The following is a 23,273-nucleotide window of genomic DNA, read 5'->3' on the forward strand; positions in this document are numbered from 1 at the left end:
AAGTGTTTTTCTTTTTGCAGCGCTTTTTGTTTTTGCAAGTGTTTTTCTTTTTGCAGCGCTTTTTGTTTTTGCAAGTGTTTCTTTTTGCAGCGCTTTTTGTTTTTGCAAGTGTTTTTCTTTTTGCAGCGCTTTTGGCCTCTCAGGGCCACCGTAGAAATCAGTTTTTGGCAGACAATCACTTTTTGGCACAACACCTGCAACCGAGGCGATTTAAAGTCTCAGCACGACACTCGGGCAGAGGGTCGCTTCAGCCCGATCACAGAAGCGTGGGTACAAGCAGCAGTCCAGAATAAAATAGAATAAAACCAGGTGAACCAGAAAAAGGTAAGCCTACTTAATAAAAACAAGATAAGACGAGACAAGACAGCAGGCTCCACCTAGGAGGAGTCCTCACAACAGCGGCTGGGAAGGCGTTTCACTCTTCCGATTTAGGTTGGGCGATTTGCCACGGAGAGGTGAATACAGCAATCAAACCCTAAAACAACAGTAGACTCTTATAGCTATAAATGCTAATAAAAGTAATTTTAACGGCTTACCCCCGGACCGGAGGCGCTATACTCTCACTGGTGGGGATAACACGAGCACCTCTCTCCGCAACGTCGGAATAAAACAAACTGCCGCGCTACAACAGGCCGCAAAAACTAAATTAACACAAATTCCAGTACTCGGAGGGAATCTGAGGTTAAGCGAGAGCATACCTGTAGCTGTCATATGATCTACTCTTGCTGATCAGTCCGTCGCAGTGTGCCAGCATTTACTGCTGCTTTGCGCCGAATGCACGGGATGAATGATCCAGAAAAACACCGGCTTATAGCTTTATACGGGCTAGCGCCACCCTGCAATCAATATGCAGGTGGGTTCCCAATTAACCTAGTTGCGCAGCGAAGAGAACGAGCGAGCGCAGGAGAGAGAGTGAGAGAGAAAAAGAAAGGCGAATAGCCCATCTGGCTACACTTAGAAGTATATAATCATTTGTAGATTGAAAGAATGTCTCATCCTAGGAGGTCTGTAACAACTCTGTGTAGCATGAAGAGGGGAGTGCGTTCACTCTTCTTCAGAGTGTTCTGGCATAGATCACACACCTCCTAGGAGAGGTCGTATTTTCTCTTGCTGATATATGGTATAGCAAACACACGTATATCTGGCTGAGTGTAAGGGCCTTTTGTTCAGATGTACCGCTAGACTCCTGGCACCAGCTTTGGGGAGTCTTCACGGGGTCACATCTTGACCACACACACACACACACACAGACAAGGTATTCTTTGTCCACATGTATACCTATATGAAACGTCATATGTTAATGAACCTATGCATATTCATGTAACCACAATAAAAGGAGTGCTATGGGGAACCTGGCTGAGAGTCTGACGGAGGTCAAGTGGGTGGAACGACACTTGGCTCTAGGCAGGTCTCCCTCATACATGAGTAATACAAAGAACTTTGCCTACTTGTGTCTTGCTTTTTGCTGTGTAGTAAATTGTCTTGAACGTTCCAGCAAATAGGTTTGTAGCATAAACCTATCAGCTGGCTTCTCCCTTAGAGACATGGTGAGAGGTTCAGCCATCCGGGAGGGGCTGAACCAGGAGGGGAGAGTAGAGCCAATGCTCCTCCACATCAAAAGGAGCCAGTTGAGGTGGTTCAGGCATCTGACAATGATACCTCCATGGGCATCTCCTGGGTGAGGTGTTCTGGGCATGTAACCACCAGGAGGCGGCCCCGGGCAGACCCAGGACACGATGGAGAGATTATATCTTGGTGTTCCCCTGGACAAGCTGGAGGAGGTGGCTGGGGAGAGGGAGGTCTGGGCTTCTCTGCTTAGGCTGCTGACCCCCCAACCCGGCTCCAGATAAGCGGAAGAAGATGGATGGATGGACTTAATTAGCAAGATAAATTATAACAAGTTGTACAAGCAATCTTCCAGTAACAGTCATGTTCAGCATCCCAATATGTAAGCGTGAAAATACACAAACTCTTTCCCTGTTTTGTCAACAGGAATGTCTGTTTGGGGCAGTTTGACTTTCCAGTGGCTAGACTTTAGAATATTCCTGTAGGTTTACAAAGTACCGAATGGTTTAGGCCCACAATATATTTGCGATATGTTATAAGCCTATTACTGTTAGTGTCAAAGTACCTTGAGGCGACTGTTGTTGGTACTATATATTTATGAAATATAGTGCTCCTTTTTACACTTATATTTCAGAAAAATAAAATGAATACATACATTTAATTAGTTATTTATAAAATATCATTTAAAACTTAATTACCTTGCACAACGTTCCTGATTAAGTTAATTTTATTTTATGTTAAAGCGACTTTTTAAAAAAGAAAAAAATCACAAGTTTAACATCTTTATTTGGATGATTCAATGCAATTGTTATAGAAAATATATAATCAAAAAAAGCAACAAAAGAGTTACAATAGAATGACAAACTATTCCGTTTTTCAGTTTACTGTTGTATGAAAACATGGCACATTAATTAAATCAGCACAAATTTCTGTCTGGAATAATTAGAAAATGTAAGGCTTATTGAAGTGACTTGTATCTGGTTGGGAATCATTGGCCTGGACCTGCTCTTGCTGTTTTAATGCTTGTTTCAGAGATTGTTGCTGCTGTCAGCAACAGGGGAGACTGTTGTTTCTATCTCAATAATCTCAACCACAAGTTCTCTGATGCAAGCCACGCTGTCCGATGGTAGCTCATTAGCACTCTCCACTGGTTTATCCTCTTCTTTTTTTTCTTCTGTAGAATCTCCTTTCTCTGTGACTGCTTCATCTTCATCCTTTTTATTTTCAATCCTGAGTTCACTGCTTGGCACTTCTTCCTCCATCATCTCTTTATTCTTTTTCTGCTCTGTGTTTAAGGCAGTGGCGGTCTCCACTGGTGATCCAGATGAGCTGTCATCAGCAGGCTCACCTCCTGTTTGGATCTCCATCTGCCCCTCACCTGTTTCTTCCTCTGTTACCTCTTCTTTCTCTCTCTGTTCTTCCTGTGCTTGAATTGTCTCATGCCCCTCAATTTCTGCTTCATCTTTGTGTTTCTCCTCTTTTACTCTCTCCACCTCCCAATTGTCTTTAAGTTCTCCTGTCAAATAGACTGCTCTGTCAGTGGTCTGCTGTCCCATCATTGGCATAACAGAAGGTTCTGAGGAACTGCAAGCAATTGCCTCACTTAGTGATCCGAGGCTGATTTTTACTGGACTATCTGCATCAGGTGGGTGTGATGGTAAGGCAGGCTGGATGGAAGAATCCTCTTCTGATGGCTGATTTGAGACTGAAAGGTCAGGCATAGCAGGTTCACTTTGAACTTGGATCTCTGTTGTCTGAGGTGAGACCAGAGGGGACGACTCCAGAGAGTCTGGGATGGTCGGTCCTTGTTCAGCAGATAACTTGGGTGCATTGACTTCATATGTAACATTTGCGTTTGTGTCTGATCTGTTTGCTATTGTTGGCTCTGTTGCTGCATCAGTTGTGATCTGAACTTCTATGGTTTCCTTCAGGAACAGGTCCTCTTTGCTGCCAGTTTCACCCAACTGTTGTGTCACGATAATGACTGGAGAAAGAAGCACTGTGCTCTGGTCAGAGACATGTGTCTGGTCACATTCACTATCAGTGTTACCTTCTGTCTTGCTCTGGGGACAAACATCAACTGTCTGACTTTTTTCTTCCACTGCAGAAATAGTTTCTTGATCATCAGTGGGCATGCCTGAGGAGGACTGTCGGGCATGAACGGATGGGCTGTCTGGTGCAGAGTTTGGAGGCGTCTGTCCCAGCAAACTGTACTGACTAATTGCAAGATCTGAAGTGTCCAACAGGAGATTGTTGCTCTTCTTACTAGCTGCATCCTGGACAGCTGATAATGAGGAAGAGACAAAATCAGAATTTATGTTTGGACCAAACAGTTCCAAACAGTTCCAAACAGTTCCAGTTCATATTCAGTATTTGTCACAGGTTTCATTATAGGACAGAGCACTTCCTTCTGTCAGCTGCCTAATGGATGTCCAGGTTTTCAGAACCCCCTTTTTTTTTTTTTTTTTTTACACAGGAATTTTCTACACGGGGTAGAAAATTCATTATTGTCAGGCTGTCCTAAAAACACCTTGAAAAGCCTTCAGTCAATCCAAAATGCTGCCGCAGGAGTACTGACAGGGACTACAAAGAAAGAGCATATTTCTCTCATCCTGGATGTTCAATGGCTCCCTGTTAAATCCAGAATTTAATTTAAAAACCTTATTATCACGTAAAAGGTCTTGAATAACCGGCCCCATCTTATCTTAAAAACCTCATAGTATTGTATCACACCAACAGAGCACTTTGTTCTCAGACTGCTGGCTTAATTGTGATTCCTAGGGTGTTTAAAAGTAAAATGGGAGCGAGAGCCTTCAGCTTTTGGGCCCCTCTTCTATGGAACCAGCTTCCAGTTTGGATTGGAGAGACAGACACCCTCTTGTAAAGATCGGGCTTAGGTCTAAGCTGCGGGAGGGGGCTTCCCTTGATGCACTGGGGAGAGTGTTTATTCTTCACTAACCTTTTTCTCTCACTATGTCTTTATACAGGTTTCTGCATTCAAATATTAGTCATAATTAATCTCTGGGTCTCTTTCTGTCTTCCTCCCCACACCCCCACCCGGTCGCAGCAAATGGCTGCTCCTCAGTGAGTTTGATTCTGCTGTTTTTCCTTCCCACTGTCACCAAAGCGCTTGCTCATGGGGGGGGTAATATGATTTTTGTTGGGATTCTCTGTATTATTAAGTCTTTACATTACTTTACTTTACTTTACTATACAATATAAAGCACCTTGAGGCAACTGTTGTTGTGATTCAGTGCTATATAAATAAAATTGAACTAAATTGAATGGAATTAGATATGAAGCACGTTTTTCCAAACCACTCAAATTGTAAGATATATATAAACAATAATAAATACAGAGAAAAAACCAACAGTCATATGACCCCCTATGAGCAAGCGCTTGGGCGACAGTGGGAAGGAAAACTCCCTTTAAACAGGAAGAAACCTCCAGCAGAACCAGGCTCAGGGAAGGGGGTGGCCATCTGCCAACTGGTTGGGGCGAGAGAAGGAGGACAGGATAAAAGACGTGTTGTGAAGAGAGCCAGAGATTAATAACAAGTATGATTCAATACAGAGAGGTCTATTAACACATAGTGAGTGAAGAAGAAATACTCAGTGCATCATGGGAATCCCCCAGCAGCCTACATCTATTGCAGCATAACTAAGGGAGGATTCAGGGTCACCTGATTACTGTCTAACTATACGCTTTAGAAAAGGGAAAGTGTGGCAGGCGTGGTTGTGGCGCAGCTGGAGGAGAAGCCAACGCACTGGAGCTGCATCGGGTCATCACACCACCCTGCTTAAATACTACTGGGTCCTGAGTGTGGTTGTTGTTGTTGTTGGTATGTTGAGCTGGCAGCGGGTTAGCGCCAGCTGTGGTGTGAATAGCAATGTGTGAGAGTTAATAAAGGATGCTTAAGAGCATAAAAATGTTACCAGGTCTGCAGTGTCTGCCGTGGTTTGTTACAGAAGGTTTTAAGCCTAATCATACAAGTACGATGTACTACTTTTTTACTATTTTTAGATCCTCTAGGAACCACAAGTAAGTTTGCAGTGCAAGAGCGAAGTGCTCTAAAAGGATGATATGGTACTATAAGGTCATTAAGATAAGATGGGGCCTTGTATGTGAGGGGCAGGATTTCAAATTTAATTCTGGATTTAACAGGGAGCCAATGAAGCGAAGCCAATATCGGAGAAATCTGCTCTCTTTCTAGTCCCTGTCAGTACTCTTGCTGCAGCATTTTGGATCGACTGAAGGCTTTTCAGGGAGTTTTTAGGACATCCTCATAATAATGAATTACAATAGTCCAACCTAGAAGTAATAAATGCATGAACTAGTTTTTCAGCGTCACTCTGAGACAGAATATTTCTAATTGTGGAGATATTGAGCAAATGGAAGAAAGCAGTCCTACATATTTGTTTAATATGTGCTTTGAAGGACATATCCTGGTCAACAATGACTCCAAGGTTCCTCACAGTGTTACTGGAGGCCAAGGTAAAGCCATCCAGAGCAAGAATCTGGTTAGATACCATATTTCTAAGGTTTTCTGGGCTGTGTACAATAACCTCAGTTTGAATTAGAAGCAGAAAATGAGTGGTCTCTGTGCCTGATGAATGGGCTTGGATGCACAGTCATCCAAGAATAGGTTGAAGATGCTTCATGACAGGGTAAAAGTGACCAAATCCTTACAATTTATAGATTCACAATGATGCTTCTCTCTGAGGTAAAACCATGTAAATAAAATGAATCCAGGATTTTCGTTTAATTTGTAACCTGTCTCCTTGTAGCCTAGGAGAGAATACCAGAAACAAGAAGAAACAAGAAACTATACCAATGCACGAACAAAGATCAATATCAAGATCAATATTTACCTGTCTCTATCTGCTTGCTGAGAATGGTTTTCAGAACATCATCGTAAATGTTATGAACCAGGATAAAACTGCTGTAGTCAGCGAAAATGTACTGCTCAAACTGTTGCAGCTCCTGGACACAGAAAACCAGACAGTCCATGCTTTGTAGAATATAAAATATCAATAACACACGATAGAGTCAGACAGAGTGAAGTAGCAGCAGGTTGACCTACAGTTTTCCACTTGCTGTCCATCTTCCTGGTGAGAGTAGGCAGAGTGATCTCCAGCAGGGCTTCCTCGTACAGCCTCCTCTGGACTACCCTGCTGTCATAGTCCAGCTGCTACTCACACACACAAGCAAGATTTTTTGTAATACTCACTTTTGAGCAAAGATTGTATTGTATTTGTGGGGCACACTAGAAAACAGGAACAAGTTACTTATCACTGTGACAGGTTAGTTTACTTTGCTGTCTGAATCCGGAATTGAACTTGTAGTGTGTCAATTTGCAACTGACCCACATAAAAACACAAGTTGCCAGTGACACAAATACTTTTTCTTTGTAGATTTCAAATAGTCTCTCAGGGCTTTCCAGGTTTAACAAGCTGCGCACTACACCAGCTACAAAGACATGTTTTTAGGGTTTGGGACCAGAGTCCAGGGTTCCCACTAGAATGCACACATCATTTTGTTTCAGTGTGTAACTTTTTAATGGTGTATCTAAGCATATTTATTCCTTATTTTATGAAAATCACATATCTTTCATTTATTTGGATTTCTAAAATACACGGTCTATACAGTTCCTTCAGATATCTTCTGATCACACATGATAAATTTTTTATTAAATAAAAATTTAATTAAAAATAATTAACCTTCAGCACTCTTTCTGTAGCCCTGTTCAACTTAACAGGAACCTGAGTGGGCTGCAGTCTGGCTGATGACTGGAGGAACTGTTCCAAGGTGTAGACAGCACTGTCCAGCAACTGTAACACACACACAGCAAACACTAAAAAACAGCTCACGTCAATCTTTTCTACTTTTAGGCTCCTTGAGAGGCCACGTCTATACTGAAGATTGTGCTTCATACCAGCTCCATCTCCAGACTTGCATAGTGAACCAGTCTATGAATGCTGCTCAATCCAAATCGCTCTTTTAAGGCTTCGAGTTTCTCTGTCAGGTTCTCCACCTGCTTGTAGCACTGATCTAGACGCATTGATCGTAGACTGGACAAGGCCTAAAAGAAATAGAGCAAATGCTTTCTGTCAGCACTTTTGAAAATTTGGGCAAGCAAAAACTTCAAACATCTTCAACTTCAAACATCTTGTGTTTCTTGATTTCAAATGAGACCCTCTTCAAGATGGCACAAAAGCGGCACAAGGGGTGCCTTCCAAAAGTCTAACCTTAATGAAAATGTCCCAGCTGTGTTGAAACTACAATATGAGGAAGATGGAGTACAAAATGCCACACTGTGTTCTGTTTTATGGAGATTATGTAAATGAGAACAGCCTGTGAAAAATATCCCTTCATTACAAAGGCTGGCACTTTAAAGAAGAAGGAACATTTATGTCCAGATTTACTAACATCTTGCATGAAATCTAATGCAAAAAAAACCAAACAAACAAACCATAAAATCATGTCTTATGCCCGTTGTGGTTGTGATAGTTGCTACTAGGAGAGTTTACTTTTAGAAGGGGTGATGTTATCAGAATGAATTCGTAATCTGCACTTTGCATGGATGGCTCAAAGTTGCTATTGCTCTTGTTACTGCTAAAACCTAAAACTCTTCACTCAGTTTTCACATTGAGTGTTTAGAGGCTCCTGGTGATATTCAGCTCTGAGCTTAACAAACTGTTGGTAAAAATTGTAAATATATCAAGAGGTTTGGAATGAAATGGAAAATGCAGCTACTGTACAAATAACATTTACATGATCTGCTCCACTTATGTTGGCTGTGTTCATAATTGTCAGATAGTCCATTGTAGTAAATTATGGGAGTGTTTTCACCTCCGTTTTCATAAAGGATGGTGCACTGTATCCTTTGCTAAAGGAAACGATAAAGGCAGCATTCAAACTTCTTTCTTCAGTATTTGGAGAATTGGAACAGCTCTTATTTTGGCTGCCACACAAATACTTTAGGGTAATGTCTCTCAGTTAGAAACCTTCCTAAGTAAAATGGACTACTGGAACTCACCCAAAGTCCTCTCTCACCTTCTTTGTCTCCTCTGTCCCTTCGTTTCTGTGTAAAAAGGCCGAATCCATCTGTGTTTTCAGTGTGCGCTGCATCCCAAGAATACCTCCGCTTATGTTCTCGGTAAGTGCTTCAAGGATGGAGGACATGTAGGGTGCTACAGACTCACTGCACACTTTCTCTGCCTCTTCACATACACATGCTGAAACAGATACAGATTCACAAAATGTGCACAAAAGCTGAACCATGGCTGGATGCTCAGTTTGTAGCTTAATATGGATTTAGCTGAGTTTAGCCATTAAAAACAGTCACTCATTTTCTAGGCATTTTCAGATGAGATTAGTCAAACAATGTGTACCTCTGACTTTTTGCTCCAGGAACAAGTGAGAGGACATTATCTGGTCCAGATTGGATCTGATGAGCGCCTGATTGTCTGATGCTGTCTCACGGCACTCCTTCTTCAGAGCCTCCAGACCTGCAGTCAGCTTTTCCAGCACCAACGTGTGGGTTGCTTGCACTGTCTATACATACGAACAAATTAATATACTGTGCAACAGAGAGATTAAAAACTGATGCTAAAACTGCCACACACAATTTGTTGGAACACGGGGTAAAAGATAATAGTGTTGTAGTTCAAAGGTACTTGCTGTCAGATAATTCCCTTAATTCTGATAAGTTAGGTAGCATTCTGAGAAAATCAGATTGGTATGGTATCAGATTATATCAGTTCGAAAGAAAGAAAAAGTCTTGAAGTTCACTTTAAAAAATGCTATTTTTTGGCCACGTGGGGGCAGCATAACAAGGAACTTTTGCTTAAGATCCCCAGTTGATTACAATAGGGACTTTTGTAATACAAGGTTTATATTTAAATATGCCAATGACACATTACATTATCTTTAGACAGCTATATAAATATTTGTTTACATTTTTGAACATTGTTCTAGATTGCATTAATGGCCATGGAGAAAAAGTGTAGTAAAAGAAATACCCCTATGTATTGCTAAATATAAATATGTTGTTAAACACATCTTGCAAAGCAGCTCATTACCTCATATGTTCGCAAGCTGCTCAGAACTGCTTGATTAGATGATAATTCCTGTGAATGTTGCTTAATGCTTTGATCATTTTTTACCGTACCATTCAGTAGTGTTAGTTAGAATATTGCTAAATGCTACACATACATGCTAAACGAGTGACATAGTTGACATAGTACTAAAACAATCCTGAACAGGAACATTTCATAAATAGATAGACTCAGAATTTGCAGAGACTTGGTGTAATATTTTTACTTACTGCGAGCCATTGCCGTATCTTTTCAGTCTTCTTGCCTTTTATCCTGGACTGAAGCTGACTGTGTAACCATGGCAACACTTCCTCCATCACCTGGGAGGCTAGCACCTACATACGCAAGCACACTGTTTATGGCTTTGTTTTTACAACACTTTGCATTTAATCATAAATTATTGCTAATCTCTGTCTTTTTCCCACAGTTTGTCTTTTCTGCTGTCTCCCTTCCCTACACTAACTAGTTGCAGCACAAGGAGGTTTTCCCTCCTTGTGCCTGGTTCAGGGAGTTTTTCCTTCCAACTGTCACCAAATGCTTGCTCGTAGTGGGACATCTGATTGTTGGAGTTTTCTCATTCTTGCATGTTATTGTAGGGTCTTTATAAAAAAAAGTGCCATGAAATAACTATTAATGTGATTTAGCACTATAAAAATAAATTGAACTAAAGTGAAATGAAGAACACAGACAGGCTTAAAGTTGTGTGTGTGTACAAACTTGTTCCTCAGTGCCCAGCAGCATTTCCCAGGATTCATAGCATCCTTTCTCTTGTCGGTAGAGTCGGAGGGCTCGTGCATATGCTTGACTCTCATATGATGAATTACACCACGGGTCTGCAGGAAGTAGGGATTTTGTTATTATTCTGAAAGAATCTGGTGGCATGCTCATCCTGTCCCTTTATTTTTGAAAGTTGAAATCAGTATCCCATTCTTATTAGAACACCCATGGCTTAAAATGATCTACAAGTGTGGTAAGTATTAAAATACTTAATTCTTAGTATTTTGTCATTAGTCATTTTAGTTTGGTAGAAATTGTGCTGATCCTGTATCCTCGGTGGATCCCTGACATCAATATTCCATTCTCATTACAACACATCTAAACATTTTCACATCTCAAATTTTTTTTGTTCTTTTTTTTTTTCTTTTGCTAATTCACTAAAAAACATCATGTCTTGTAGTGTAGTTTCCCTTGAGCTGTTTCAGATTTTTTTTTCTGCAGAAGTTTAAGGAACAGAAAGTCATGAATCATATCCTGCTAAAAATTAAAAATAAATAAATTTAAAAAAAAAACAGCATGCGGCATTTCCTATTTGACTTTTGGTCAGCCTCAAAGCGATTCTGGTAAACCATCAGATATTTCAGGAGAGGAAGAGGCATTTTACACATGGGATGCTGCTGACATCAACTGAAGATATAGTTTTGATTAGATAGCATAGATTTTACTTAAAAACATATAGACAACATCTTATCTCAAAGTATAGTCTTCACATACTTTATACAAAGTACATTCTCTGTTGATTGATCTGCTAATTATATTGACAGTATTCACTAAATGTGTCTCTAGGGATTCGCTTAGATTAACTCATAGCAGACTCTCTAGCAGCATGGTCTTTTCACCTGTTCCACCTGCACTTTCCTGCTCATTGTGTCAGATGTTTACTTACTCCTTGGCCTACTTTAGTAACAATGATACTTGTAATTAAATGCCTATTTGCAGCTCTGGAGGCCAGGATCACTGAATTGGAGACCCCGTTTAGCACCCTGTTTGAAAACCCTGTCTGTCTGAGTCTGAGTGGTGTCCAAAAACTCTTCCACTCCAACTTGTTAATTAACCAAACACCCAGACAGAGTTTTAATTAATTTGAAAGCCTGGTTCTTAGCCTTAGCTGGAAATAGCAAGAACCAGTTTTATTTGTTGTTATCTGTCATCCACCTGGGCCTTACTAAGAGTTTCTGAACGATTTCTCAGACTTTTTATCTAAATTATGTGCTCAGCTCAGATAAAATAATTGTTGTGGGTGATTTTAACATCCATGTAGATACTAAAAATGACAGCATATAAAACAACCCACCCTCCACTTTAATGACATTCTAGATCTTGTTATGACATATGGCATAGAAACTGAACATTTAACAGTTTGTTCCGAAAACCCTGTCTGGCTCTTTTCCATAGCTTGTCTTTGTCCTGCCTTCCCCTCTACACCCCCAGCCAGCCACCGCTCTCCGAGTCTGGTTCCGCTGGAGGTTTCTTTCTGTTCCAAGAGTTTTTTCTTCCCACTGTTGCTGAAGCACTTGCTCATTAGGGATCGTATGATTCTTGTTGGGTTTTTCTGTTGTGGAACTATATAGATTGAATTGAATTGAATTGAATAGAATATGATGCATGTTTTTTTTTATACTCCTCAACCCACTGAGTGATTTTTTGCACCTATTGTTTGTGATTTGTTTAAATTGAAATATAATTAAATCTAATTGAATTGAAGACAGAGGTGAGCATAAAAGCAAAGCCATCAATCCTACGCTCCAGCCTTCACCTATGGTCACGAGCTCTGGGTAGTGACTGAAAGAATGAGGTTAAATATACAAGTGGCAGAAATGAGTTTTCTTCAATGCGTGGAAAACCCAACCAGGGACTTGAAGTAGAGCCACTGCTCGTCCACATCAGAAAGAGCCATTTGAGGTGGTTCGAGCATCTGACTAGAATGCCTCCCGGACACCTCCTAGGTGAGGTATTCCCGAAATGTCCTACCGCAAGGAGGTAGACCCAAGGACTCGCTCAGTTGGTTTGGATGGATGGATGGATGGATAGAAATAGTTCTGTGGTAAGTAGACCGTTTCAAATGAGCTAACTAAAAGCTGTAGTCCCATCACTACCTATCACCCCTGAATTTGCCCTGACTAACATACCAAGTCTCCATCTGTGTCATTGCTAAATTCACAAAACAGTGTGCATTTTTTCTCACTGCAGCTACTGAGAGGTTTTCTAATTTTAGAAAAGACTATGTAAAACCTAGTTTGTATGCACACACACTAAAAATAATAGCTATCCAAACAATCTCCAATAATGATTGCAAAATTTCTTTTTTAAAGTCCAATATTTAGACATCTGTAAATACCCTCCACATGATACTTTTAAACTCTCTTAATTTAATTTGCAAACCTGGCCAAAAAAATTCTCCACTCCTCTAAAAGCCTTATCCTAGCTACCATGATGTGAAGGGCAGGGTAAAAACTAGACAGGCTATTGTTTAATATTGTTACCATACCAATTTAAATTAAGTCTTCTAATTCTGCCAAGATGAGTGGTCAAATATCCAACCAGAATTTGCCAGAAGCCTGTCAACAACTACCTGTTTAAGTTGTGTTTTATTTATAAGGATATGAGTGCATATATGTGTGTTTCAGCCTGTATGATCCTGTGTGGATTAGAGAAAATGCAAATTCGTAACTTAAATGAAAAATAATAATTAAAAACCCCTAAATTAACAAGATATTCATGCCTATTCATGGCATTCATGAGTTTATGTAAACATCTGACCACAACTGGCAGATTGCAATAATCTAAAATTAACATTATGTGTTATATATCATACAAGTTTACAGTGGGGGCAGAAGTACTTCAGGTAGGCTAGCTTTTTTTTTTTGAAGGGACACCAGAACATCATTAAATGTTTAAAAAAGTCAAAGACTTAAAATTCCAAGGAAGTGTTTAAATGAAGAGATATGGTTATTGGAAGAAGAGGTTGATATATCACTTTGAGATGAATAAAATCAACATCACTGTAAGTGCTGTGGCTTTACACATCTAAAGTGAAATAGTCAGTGGCGGCCATCTGTGTGCTATTTCCTGCTGAGGATATCTTGCTGTGCTGTGTTTTTGCAACCTTATTGCTTAAAGTGAAGGGGTTTGTTTTTTGGTTTGTATCCTAGCTAACCACACAGGAAGTCAGCAGCATTAATATTTATATCTGTCACCCGGGCAACTGTCACAACATGAATGACAAACTAAAGACGAGCCAACCAGAAGCAGGACTCTGCTACAACAATTTGAAATATTTTACACTCACATCTGATATTAGACAACTGTAAAAACTATTTGGATTTAATCAACAGCATGTAGCGCTGCACATCATTTCAAAATATTGAGAATCCTTTTGAGCTCTTAGCTCAAAAATATTAGCAAGGACTACCAGCTTAGGAGAGAGTTAGAAAAATTCAGAGCTACTGAGCAAGAAATGGACCCAAACTTGTTGTTGACCTTGTAGTAGTTAGAATGATGCATACTTTGTAAAACTGTTTTCATTTGATATGAAAACACATGAACAAATGCAGTCTTGTAATGGACAATAGCATGGATAGACTCAGACACAGATTTGCTCTGGTGAGAAATATGAATACTACAATGTTGTTAACATCTCTGATGAATAAATATGGAAGTCAGATATCTGAAAACACAGACCTACACATGCCTGATGCAGTACTATTTGATATGATACTCCTTCAGGCCTTTGAGATGTGACAAACTATGTCATAATATGAGACAGTTAAACTTTGTAAAAAATCAATATTTTTTTATGAAAAATATATTTTAATACACCTGCTGATGTGCTCCAGAAAACCAGCAGAAACATCTTATCGTTTACTCTTAAGCATCTTTAAAATCTTTCTCCCCACTGCAAGAAAATGTTCACCTTGGGATCTCTATTAAGAGCTAAGTTTTTGTATATAACTTTCATCTTTACCAAGATTTAGTATTACCTTTATTGAAGTACTCTTGTAAAATGTTGTCATCTTCTTTTTATTTGACTATTAAAGGTTGGCAGGAAAAACCGCTACTGTGGCCAAAAAAGGTTAAACAATACTCAGTTGTTCAAATGCTGCGAACCCTTTAAGATTTTCTATATTTCTGGATAATTCTGAACTAGGACATCCTCAGAAATTAGAAGTCATGCACATAGATAAATTGCACTTGGTCATACCAACATATAAAGACCTTTTAAAGACCTTTGGGGAGAAAAAGTGGGGAAACTGATGGGTCTGGTCATTTTTTAAAAACAAATAGGATATTTCAAATAATTTGAAAGCCAGCGATTCATCTTTTAAAATTATCTACATGTGTGATGGCTTTGACTGCTTAGGGAACTTCTTAGCTTGCAGTGATTGTGCAAGCAGGCATTTGACATTGTTTTGTCTTTATTTTGTGTTATTACCCTGCACATCTGAAGCAAGGCTAAGTGGGCCACGGCAAAAGCATACATATGAGTGTTTACCAAGGTTGCGATGTCTAATACAGGTCTTCAGGCCAGACAGGAAGTGATCTCGCTCCTCCTCTTGTTGAAACAGGAAGCAGGTGTGGCCAGTGTAAGCCAAGTGGAGATGCACAGCAAATGCATCTGGATTAACGACTGCAGAAGAAGAGTCCTCCTTTACTCCTGGAAACACAAATACAACAAAATTACTTCACTATTAATTTGTGTCCAACAAAGAAGCTTTTGTTTATGTTACACTCATAGCCTCTGACTGTTTAGTAAATTATCTATCATGTAATTAAGTGACTAAAATCGAATCTATCAGATACTGGACATCTTCATAGATACTGGTGACCTTTTTTTACTTAATAATGATGAATCATGGTATTTGATTTGACAGATTGCTATGAAATCAAATTGCAACCCAGCCTGAACATGACCCAGCCTGAACATGTGAATTTGAGGTTCATTAGAGATTCTGTTGAGCTTCATCATCTTTAGCAACTTTCCACATTTTCTTCTATTTTGATCAAATTGTCCTGTTATGTGAGAGGAGTAGTACACACTCTTGTATAAAATCTTGTGTTTGACACTTAAACGGGTCAACACAATCTGATTTTTCAGACACCTCATTATTGTAAATTTCATTTACAATATTATAACTTTTTTTTATTTAAATGTTCTTTAAAAAACACAAAAAACAAGGACATTTACAAGTGGTTTCGAACAGTTGATAGATAGCGTGTATCACTGTATATCTTACTTTCCTCGATGTTTCCTGTTTCCATTTTCAAAATATCTCTCTCCCTCTAGAAGAATTTAGTACAATCTAGGCTCTAATACAAATGACGGACTGCACTGGCGGATCCTTTATGAAAGGAAAGAAGAAAATGCTATACCATAAGTCAATGTGGCACAGTGTTAGACATTCACAAACACAAGCGGTCAGCATCACGGATTGGTAATCATCCTAATGGCTGCTGTGTTTTCCGCCTTTTATCACAGCTTGCTAAAATTCAAATATGTTTTGAACGGTCAGGAATTTGTTAAATCCAGCGGAAAACCCTGAAGGTTCCACTTCTTTATTAAAACCTGCTTGTTATTAAGTTGTTGCCTTGTGTGACGTGTTCTACATATATAAATAATTATCTGTACTAAAATGATTAAGTTTGTAGTGTTACTCAGTTTGCTGTACTCATACCCTCATCATGGAGCATTTTCCTGCTGACAGTCTTTTCATTTTCATTAACTGACTTCAGAGATGCTGAGTTAAAGCAGATCATATCTTCACTGGGAAGACAAACTATGAGTAGTATCAGTCATGCTGTTGCACATCTAAAATACCATTCAGTATTCCGGCACAGGTTTTCTCAAGGTGAGCTCTTGATTCGTCATCATTGGTGAACACAATTGCTCCCGTTAGCTGGAGGACCATCTTAGCCACACATCCACGGTTGAAAGTCTAAAAATTGGAATCACAGATAGCAATGTTCATCACAGGATGCAAATCATTTAGACTACAAATTTCACGGGCTGTGTGTGAGCGTATTAATCTGTGTGTTACCTCCATGCTGTCATGTATCTCTGCTTTGTAGTCTCTTCGCAGAATTATGTATCTCTCTCTGCATTTCTTTAGCTGCTCATCCCAGTTGGAGAACTTAATGCTCCCTTCATACAGCACCTCCTCAGGAGAATACTGAGGCTGTACAGTGCATGTGCACACACACACACACACACACACACACACACACACACACACACACACACACACACACACACACACACACACACACACACACACACACACACACACACAGGTTAAACTTTAACATAATTAGAAATTTATACCAATTTTCCAGCTGCATCAACATGCGTAAATATATATGTAGTCGAATTGAGTTTGAAAGGATTTAACTCTTACCCTCCGTGTAAGCAATAACCCCCTCCCCTCTCTCTTAGGCTCCACCTCCTGGTGTAAGTGTCCAAGGTAGGCTACAGAGTACTGTTGACGGTAAAAGTCACTGAAGCTCTGGAATGTACCATCAACCAGTCCTGGATGCACACAGAAACACAGCTTGTTGTTGGGATTATTATTGTGTTTGATGTTACTCAAACTTGTTTAGAACAATTTTTTTCATAATGACACATATTTACATGTGTATTCTTTTACACCAGTAATCAGCATAGTTTTCCTCTCTCTGTGCATTGTTACACAGATATTAAAAACTCCATGATATTAAAAACTAATTTCAAAACGAGTGTTTGAACTTATACATACCCTTCACTGAAGGAAACCATTGCAAGTGCAGAGTAACTGGGAATGGTAAATTTAGTTTTAAGGATGGAAATTGACATATTAAAGCTGCACTTGTCAATATTTTTATACTAACAAATGTTTAAATTGCTAGGCCAATGCCTTTCATAGCCTGCTTCAGATATGGGCTACATAACTTAGCTAGCTTGTTGAGCATGTTAAAGTCTGTCTGACATTCAGGCATGGACCAAATGTATGTGTTATTTTAAATTTCATTAAGAGTTAGTGAGACACCACACTGTTATATACATATTGTTGAAATATAATGTTGTGCATGCTTGTTTATTAATATAACTACGTGAGTTAAAAAGTCACAGGTGAGAATGTCATTGTAGTTAGATAGCACTTAAAGACATAGAACACAGCACTGCATGAATGGCTGTAAATGGTTACAAGGCGATTCACCATTTAAATCCAGCCCAGCAAGTCTCTCATTGTGACTTTTATGGGAAAGCAGTGTAACCACTAAGACATCAGGCTGACATAACTCCAATATCTCTGTCAGCTCACTGTTTTGATAGTCATCCCTAACCTTTTTTTAATGTTTTGAGCAAAAAGCTTACAACTGTGCAGGATTTTCAGCACTAAACATGAGCCAAACCCCCTATAGGAAAAACAAAGTCCTAATTTTTATAAGGTAAGAATTTGTCAATGCTAAGTTTTTTGGAGTTGTAAGGTATAGAAATTGCCCTAGCACTAGACTCCAGGGAGATTTTTTTTTTTAAATTTAACACAGTTAACAAAACACTTAAAGCTGCACAATAATATTCAATATTTAGTATTTAATGTTATAGATTCTCTCTCTCTATTTATTTATTTATTTATTTTTATTTTTTGCCGTATGGCCGTATTGGTCCATGGTATAGTAAATCCGTTGGGCATCTTTCTTGGCCTTCAGACAATAATTCTGATGGCAAAAGAACCAAACGGGACAGGCGGCGGAAAATCCCCCACAGTAATAAACAGTAAGTAATCTTGGAGAGGTAAAACAAGACAGGCATATTTGAAGAAATAATGTACATGTCTGACAAGGGTGAGAGGATATATCAACTACCTCACACATATACAAAGGAACTCAGCCAAATATAAACTATACCACAGTGTGCAGGTGTGAAATAATTTGTCATGTGGCCGAATTTAATAAAAGTCCTGCTTGTGTACGCTGGTGTGTAAGTGGCTTTTGACTGTGGTTCCGGATTTTTAATCCGGTGTCTTCAGTGTAGATTGATCATAATCATTTGTTTACAGTATGAGACCACTATCCAGCCTGACTTTCATCTTACATACTGACACACATAGATAGACAGAGATCTGACAACCCATAATAATATAATAGTTGGAAATAGCTGTAATTACATTTGAGTTTGCAAGGGAGATTAGTGACAGGATGTGACTGTGCTGATAACATGTATAGGAATGTACACATGGAGAAATAAGCAAAAACATTCACAGAGCACATCAGTTTTGTTACTTTTTTCTATTAAAGTTAAAATATTAATTAAAATAGATATAATTTAATTAGACTTTAAAGCATAATTTCCTTTGCTTGGTTACTGTCACACTGAGGTCTTCCTCTTAGCTTGGTGGTCAAGGCTGGTACCCAGCCCAAAATAACCGCAATTTCCCCAGTCAACCCATTATTCTGGGGACCCTTGTAACACACCGCACCCCTAACCAGGTTTCCTGTCAGCCTTTTGCTAAAAGTTAGCAACTAGAAGACTAATAAAAATATATTTATGCTGTCTAAAATCAATTGAACCAAAGTAGCAGTTTGGTTTATTTTTAAATTTACATTGATACAGCTATATCATTCACTGCTACTTTTGCAACAAAGGCTGCAATAACCACATCTATCACTTTTATTACTGCTACTACTTTGACTACTACAAAGCCAAAGTAGCTGCTATCATTGTGCCCATACATTTATAGGTTCTGTTTCACTTTTACTCTCTCCCTTCTATTTATTAGGATTAGAAAACTGACATTCAAGTTTTTCTGAGCTGCTCTGAAAAAGAAAAGTGATTTCTTAGTTACCTTTGATGTAGCTGATTTTGGCCTCATCCAGCAAGCCAGAGGAAGATGCTCCCATGATGTCTACTTTCTTTCTTTTGAAGGTTGTTAAGAACAGGTGACTGGGGTTATTTAAGGATCTGCGCACAACACACATAGGAAACACATGTCAACTGAATGAGCTGCTCTGATGTGTCAAGAGGCTTTTGCTCAACTCATTTCCTCTGTGCTCTGTGAGTCAGTGTGTGGTGAGGTGGGGCGGGGCTGCGGCCCCTACCAACTTTAACGTTGTACCCAAGTGTCACAGCCATCCTTGCAAGGCCATCTGCTGGTATGCACAAGAGTGAAAGTACATGTTTAACCTAATACCCTTACCTAACAACATAAGTTTTTTTTTTTATGTGATGCATTTATTGAACAAGTTAGAAAAGATAACAAGCATTTAGTCCCTCATCTTTGGGTTATCTGTGGCAGTTCACGGAGAGATCGTTATTAATCAGTCTATGTTCCTGCCCCCACCTCTGAGCTAGAACTGTGGGTAGTGACCAAAAGAACAAGACGGCAAATGAAAAAATGAACTTATTTAAGTAACAATTATTTGAACCTTTCTCAACTCTGCTGAATCTATAAAACTTTGAAGTCAACCTTATATACTAAGATGAAAAAAAGTACCTTTGTAGCAACCAATGAAAGTCTAGACCCTAACCTTCTACATTTCAAAATATACAGTTGCCAGGTAATGGCAAATTTAACTAAATCTCTTAAAGATTATATTTTGTATTATGTTTATTTAAAGTTCAATTTGGCTTTATTCTTGGATACTGAAGGAGTAGCTTTTAAAAAATAAACTTCTTCATCTTTTACCGGGCTTGTCTGAAACAAGCTGTTTTAAGCCCCTCTTCTTTCAAATGGGTGGGGCTTCTATGCTCAGCCAGAGTGTGCCTGAACTAGGCTATTCACACTCTGACACGGAGTAAACACAGGACCAGTTTAATCAATTCCAATACCGATACCGTCAACCTATAAAGGCAGCTTGTGTAGGCGAAAACATGATTTTTTTTTTTAGATAAATCATCATCAATTTGCAAATTCTAAACACATTTTAATGACCACTGTGATTTCCAAAATATTTAGCTAACACAACAAAACATAGCTTTCAGCTTTTGGTGTACTTTATAACTGGGTTTTTGTACAGAACACTTAGAGTTTGTTTGCAGTCTTATGAGTTTGTGGCTCATAGGGGTTACTTTTCATAGGGGTTCTGCCAGAAAATGCTGAGGATTTTCTACGAGTCTGTTGTGGCCAGTGCGATCCTCTATGCTGTTGCATGCTGGGGGAGCAGGCTGAGGGTTGCAGATGCCAACAGACTCAATAAACTAATCCGTAAGGCCAGTAATGTTGTGGGGATGGAGCTGGACTCCCTCAAGGTGGTGTCAGAGAGGCGGATGTTGTCCAAAATAAAGACAATGTTGGATAACACCTCCCACCCACTCCATGACATGCTGGTCAGTCACAGGAGCACGTTCAGTGAGAGACTGAGAGTACTGAAAAGCACCACAGAACAACACAGGAAATCTTTCCTGCCTGTGGCCATCTCCCTGTACAACGCATCCACTTAACACACTGGTTACTGCTACAACTACACATGTGTCTTTTCCAGCTATTTATTAATGAGTGACTTATATAGTCTATAGACATATATATACATATATATATATATACACACATATACACATACATACATACATACATACATATAGTTAGTGTTGGGAAGGTTACTTTTAAAATGTATTTCATTACAGAATACATGCCCTAAAATGTATTCTGTAACGTATTCCGTTACGTTACTCAATGAGAGTAACGTATTCTGAATACTTTGGATTACTTAACATATTATCATGCATTTTACAACTTTTATCACTATTACTGAAGGTCCACGGCTCCGAACCGTGGTAAAGGGACCTCTGACTAATACGGTTCCGTGTCGGGCTCGTAGCCGAAAAATAGCTTTACTTTGTTGTGTGGGTCAACTCTGCTTGCGAGAGACAGAGAGAGGCGTTGAAAGGCTGCTCCAACGGAACTTTAGAACTTAAGTAAGTTTCGGAGGAAAACGCGAACAAAGCGTACAGTCGAGTTTTAATAACTTACTTACAACTGGGCTCGTCAGGCACTCTTCTTGGCTGCAGTGGTTATTATTATATTTACATGCTTCCAGCTCCCGTTTTTGCTCGATGATAACTCGTACTTTTCCTTTTTCTCCCTCCTCGCGCTCACAGACACATAACGAGTATGGCAGTCTACATTCTTTAGAGCGATACCTGTAGCATTCTGCCAATTGACTATGTGCACGTTAGCATATGCTACTTCCAGTGCGGAAACTCCTGTGGGGAGCTTTGTTTCCGGTGTCACGCCCTGTTTACGGTCCAAAACAAGTTAAGCAAATGAATGAATCAAGCGGCGATTTACATTTCTATAGATGTCTTGGGCATTTACCCAATATATCTGTAAATGATGTTCATCGACTTGTCGATATTTTTCCCCGCGCCTCAGAGCAAAAGAGAAAAGTGATTCAAATGTTATATTTCTCAGCTGTCCCTCATTTATCCCTGGTGTTATGTTCTAAAAATAACCAGCGATAGGTGAAATCAAGTAGCCAATTTTATTTTTTGACGGTGCAAAACGTTTCGTGGACATCGTGGACATACAGTACTGCACTTCAGAGTTACACTGCTAGCGATCAATGCAGCGATTCTGTACTGTACAGGAGAGACGTCACGGAGGAGATCGTCTGCAGCGATCAGGACGCAGGACACAATGTGACGTAAAAAAAAAATAAGCATGCAAACTTGCACTAAAAAATCTGCGAAACAGCGAGGTGAAAGGTGAACCGCGTTATAGCGAGGGACCGCTGTAATTTTGAAGGTAAGTCACAACATACCCTTCGTAAATACTAATGTATAGAAACCCTTACCAGCAATCATTCATTTTTTGTGTGGCTTTTTTTTTTTTCACGGTTTGTTAACATGCTGTGTAGGTGTGTACTTGACTAGCTGATATCAACATAACGGGAAACATCTGGTTTGACTATTGTTCACCTGTAGTTTGAATGCTGAACATTTACCTGTTTAAATCATGAGACCAGTCACTATACAGAGATGTGCTTCTGAATGTGGACGATGTGTCTTCTGCATGGGGTAATGCAGTTCTGCTTGTGTTGAGTGCTGTAAACAACTGATCGATCTAAACTCTTTAAACGTCAAAGTTGATCATTAGATTTTTTTATGACACAACAGTGGTGAGTGTTCCCACCTTCTCCTCTTTGTAACTTAACGTGATCTTTCCGTTTTCGAGTTTTGGACATGATTTTGGAGTATATCTTCGCAGTAGCGATTGACCGCAAAGTAAAGCTACCGGAAATGCACAACCCCACATCCGGTATCAAACCAGGAAGTTAGCATTTTCTCGTGCACAGGGTCAATTAGCTTAGCACAACAACAACAACAACAACAACAACAAAAAGGCCTCTCTCACCCAGGAAACACGCAGAGCCAGAGCGTCACCCTGTAACCATGGCAAACGCAACGTGCCTGGAACATGACATGACAAAAGAACGTAGCTGTCAAACCAAACCCAAACAGTCCTGACCCGCCACAATATGAAGCAGGAAAGTACCACCGTGTAATCCATTTATTTCAACAAAGTAACTGTATTCTAAATACCACCTTTTTAAACGGTAACTGTAACGGAATACAGTTACTCATATTTTGTATTTTAAATACGTAACGGCGGTACATGTATTCCGTTACTCCCCAACACTGTATATATATATATATATTGTACTATTCTTAGTTAGCTTATTGTCTGTCTTGTTAATGTTGGTTTATAATGGAGCACTGTAACAAAAAAATAATTTCCCCCATGGATCAATAAAGGATTCTGATTCTGATTCTGATTTTTCAAACACTGACCTAAATTTTTGTCCATACTTAATATGAACATCATTGAACAGCATGTACATGGAAGACAATCACAAAAA

At 39.3% G+C, this 23,273-nt stretch overlaps 1 protein-coding gene across 3 annotated transcripts; it reads right to left on the reverse strand.

The window, feature by feature from the left end:
- Positions 1–2,335: 2,335 nt before the first annotated feature.
- Positions 2,336–22,793, reverse strand: LOC102780189 (protein Niban 1-like). 3 transcript variants are annotated; one of them, XM_087850698.1, is made up of 15 exons: positions 22,769–22,793; positions 19,262–19,377; positions 16,835–16,965; positions 16,478–16,615; positions 16,258–16,375; positions 14,935–15,096; positions 10,383–10,498; positions 9,896–10,000; positions 8,961–9,123; positions 8,623–8,804; positions 7,502–7,648; positions 7,287–7,397; positions 6,650–6,757; positions 6,438–6,549; positions 2,336–3,850 (listed from the first exon to the last, which is right to left on the reverse strand). In XM_087850698.1, the coding sequence occupies exons 2-15, from the start codon at positions 19,314–19,316 to the stop codon at positions 2,595–2,597; spliced, it is 2,904 nt and encodes a 967-aa protein (XP_087706824.1). In that variant the 5' UTR covers positions 19,317–19,377; positions 22,769–22,793; the 3' UTR covers positions 2,336–2,594. The 3 variants fall into 3 exon arrangements, with proteins under 3 accessions (XP_087706824.1, XP_087706825.1, XP_006808482.2); XM_087850699.1 differs by lacking the exon at positions 22,769–22,793 and adding an exon at positions 21,390–21,583; XM_006808419.2 differs by lacking the exon at positions 22,769–22,793 and having other exon boundaries at positions 19,262–19,396.
- Between the last annotated feature and the right edge of the window lie 480 nt (positions 22,794–23,273).

The sequence above is a fragment of the Neolamprologus brichardi genome, chromosome 14, assembly GCF_056152115.1.
Source record: "Neolamprologus brichardi isolate AB-2024 chromosome 14, ASM5615211v1, whole genome shotgun sequence".
Taxonomy (NCBI): Eukaryota; Metazoa; Chordata; class Actinopteri; order Cichliformes; family Cichlidae; genus Neolamprologus; species Neolamprologus brichardi.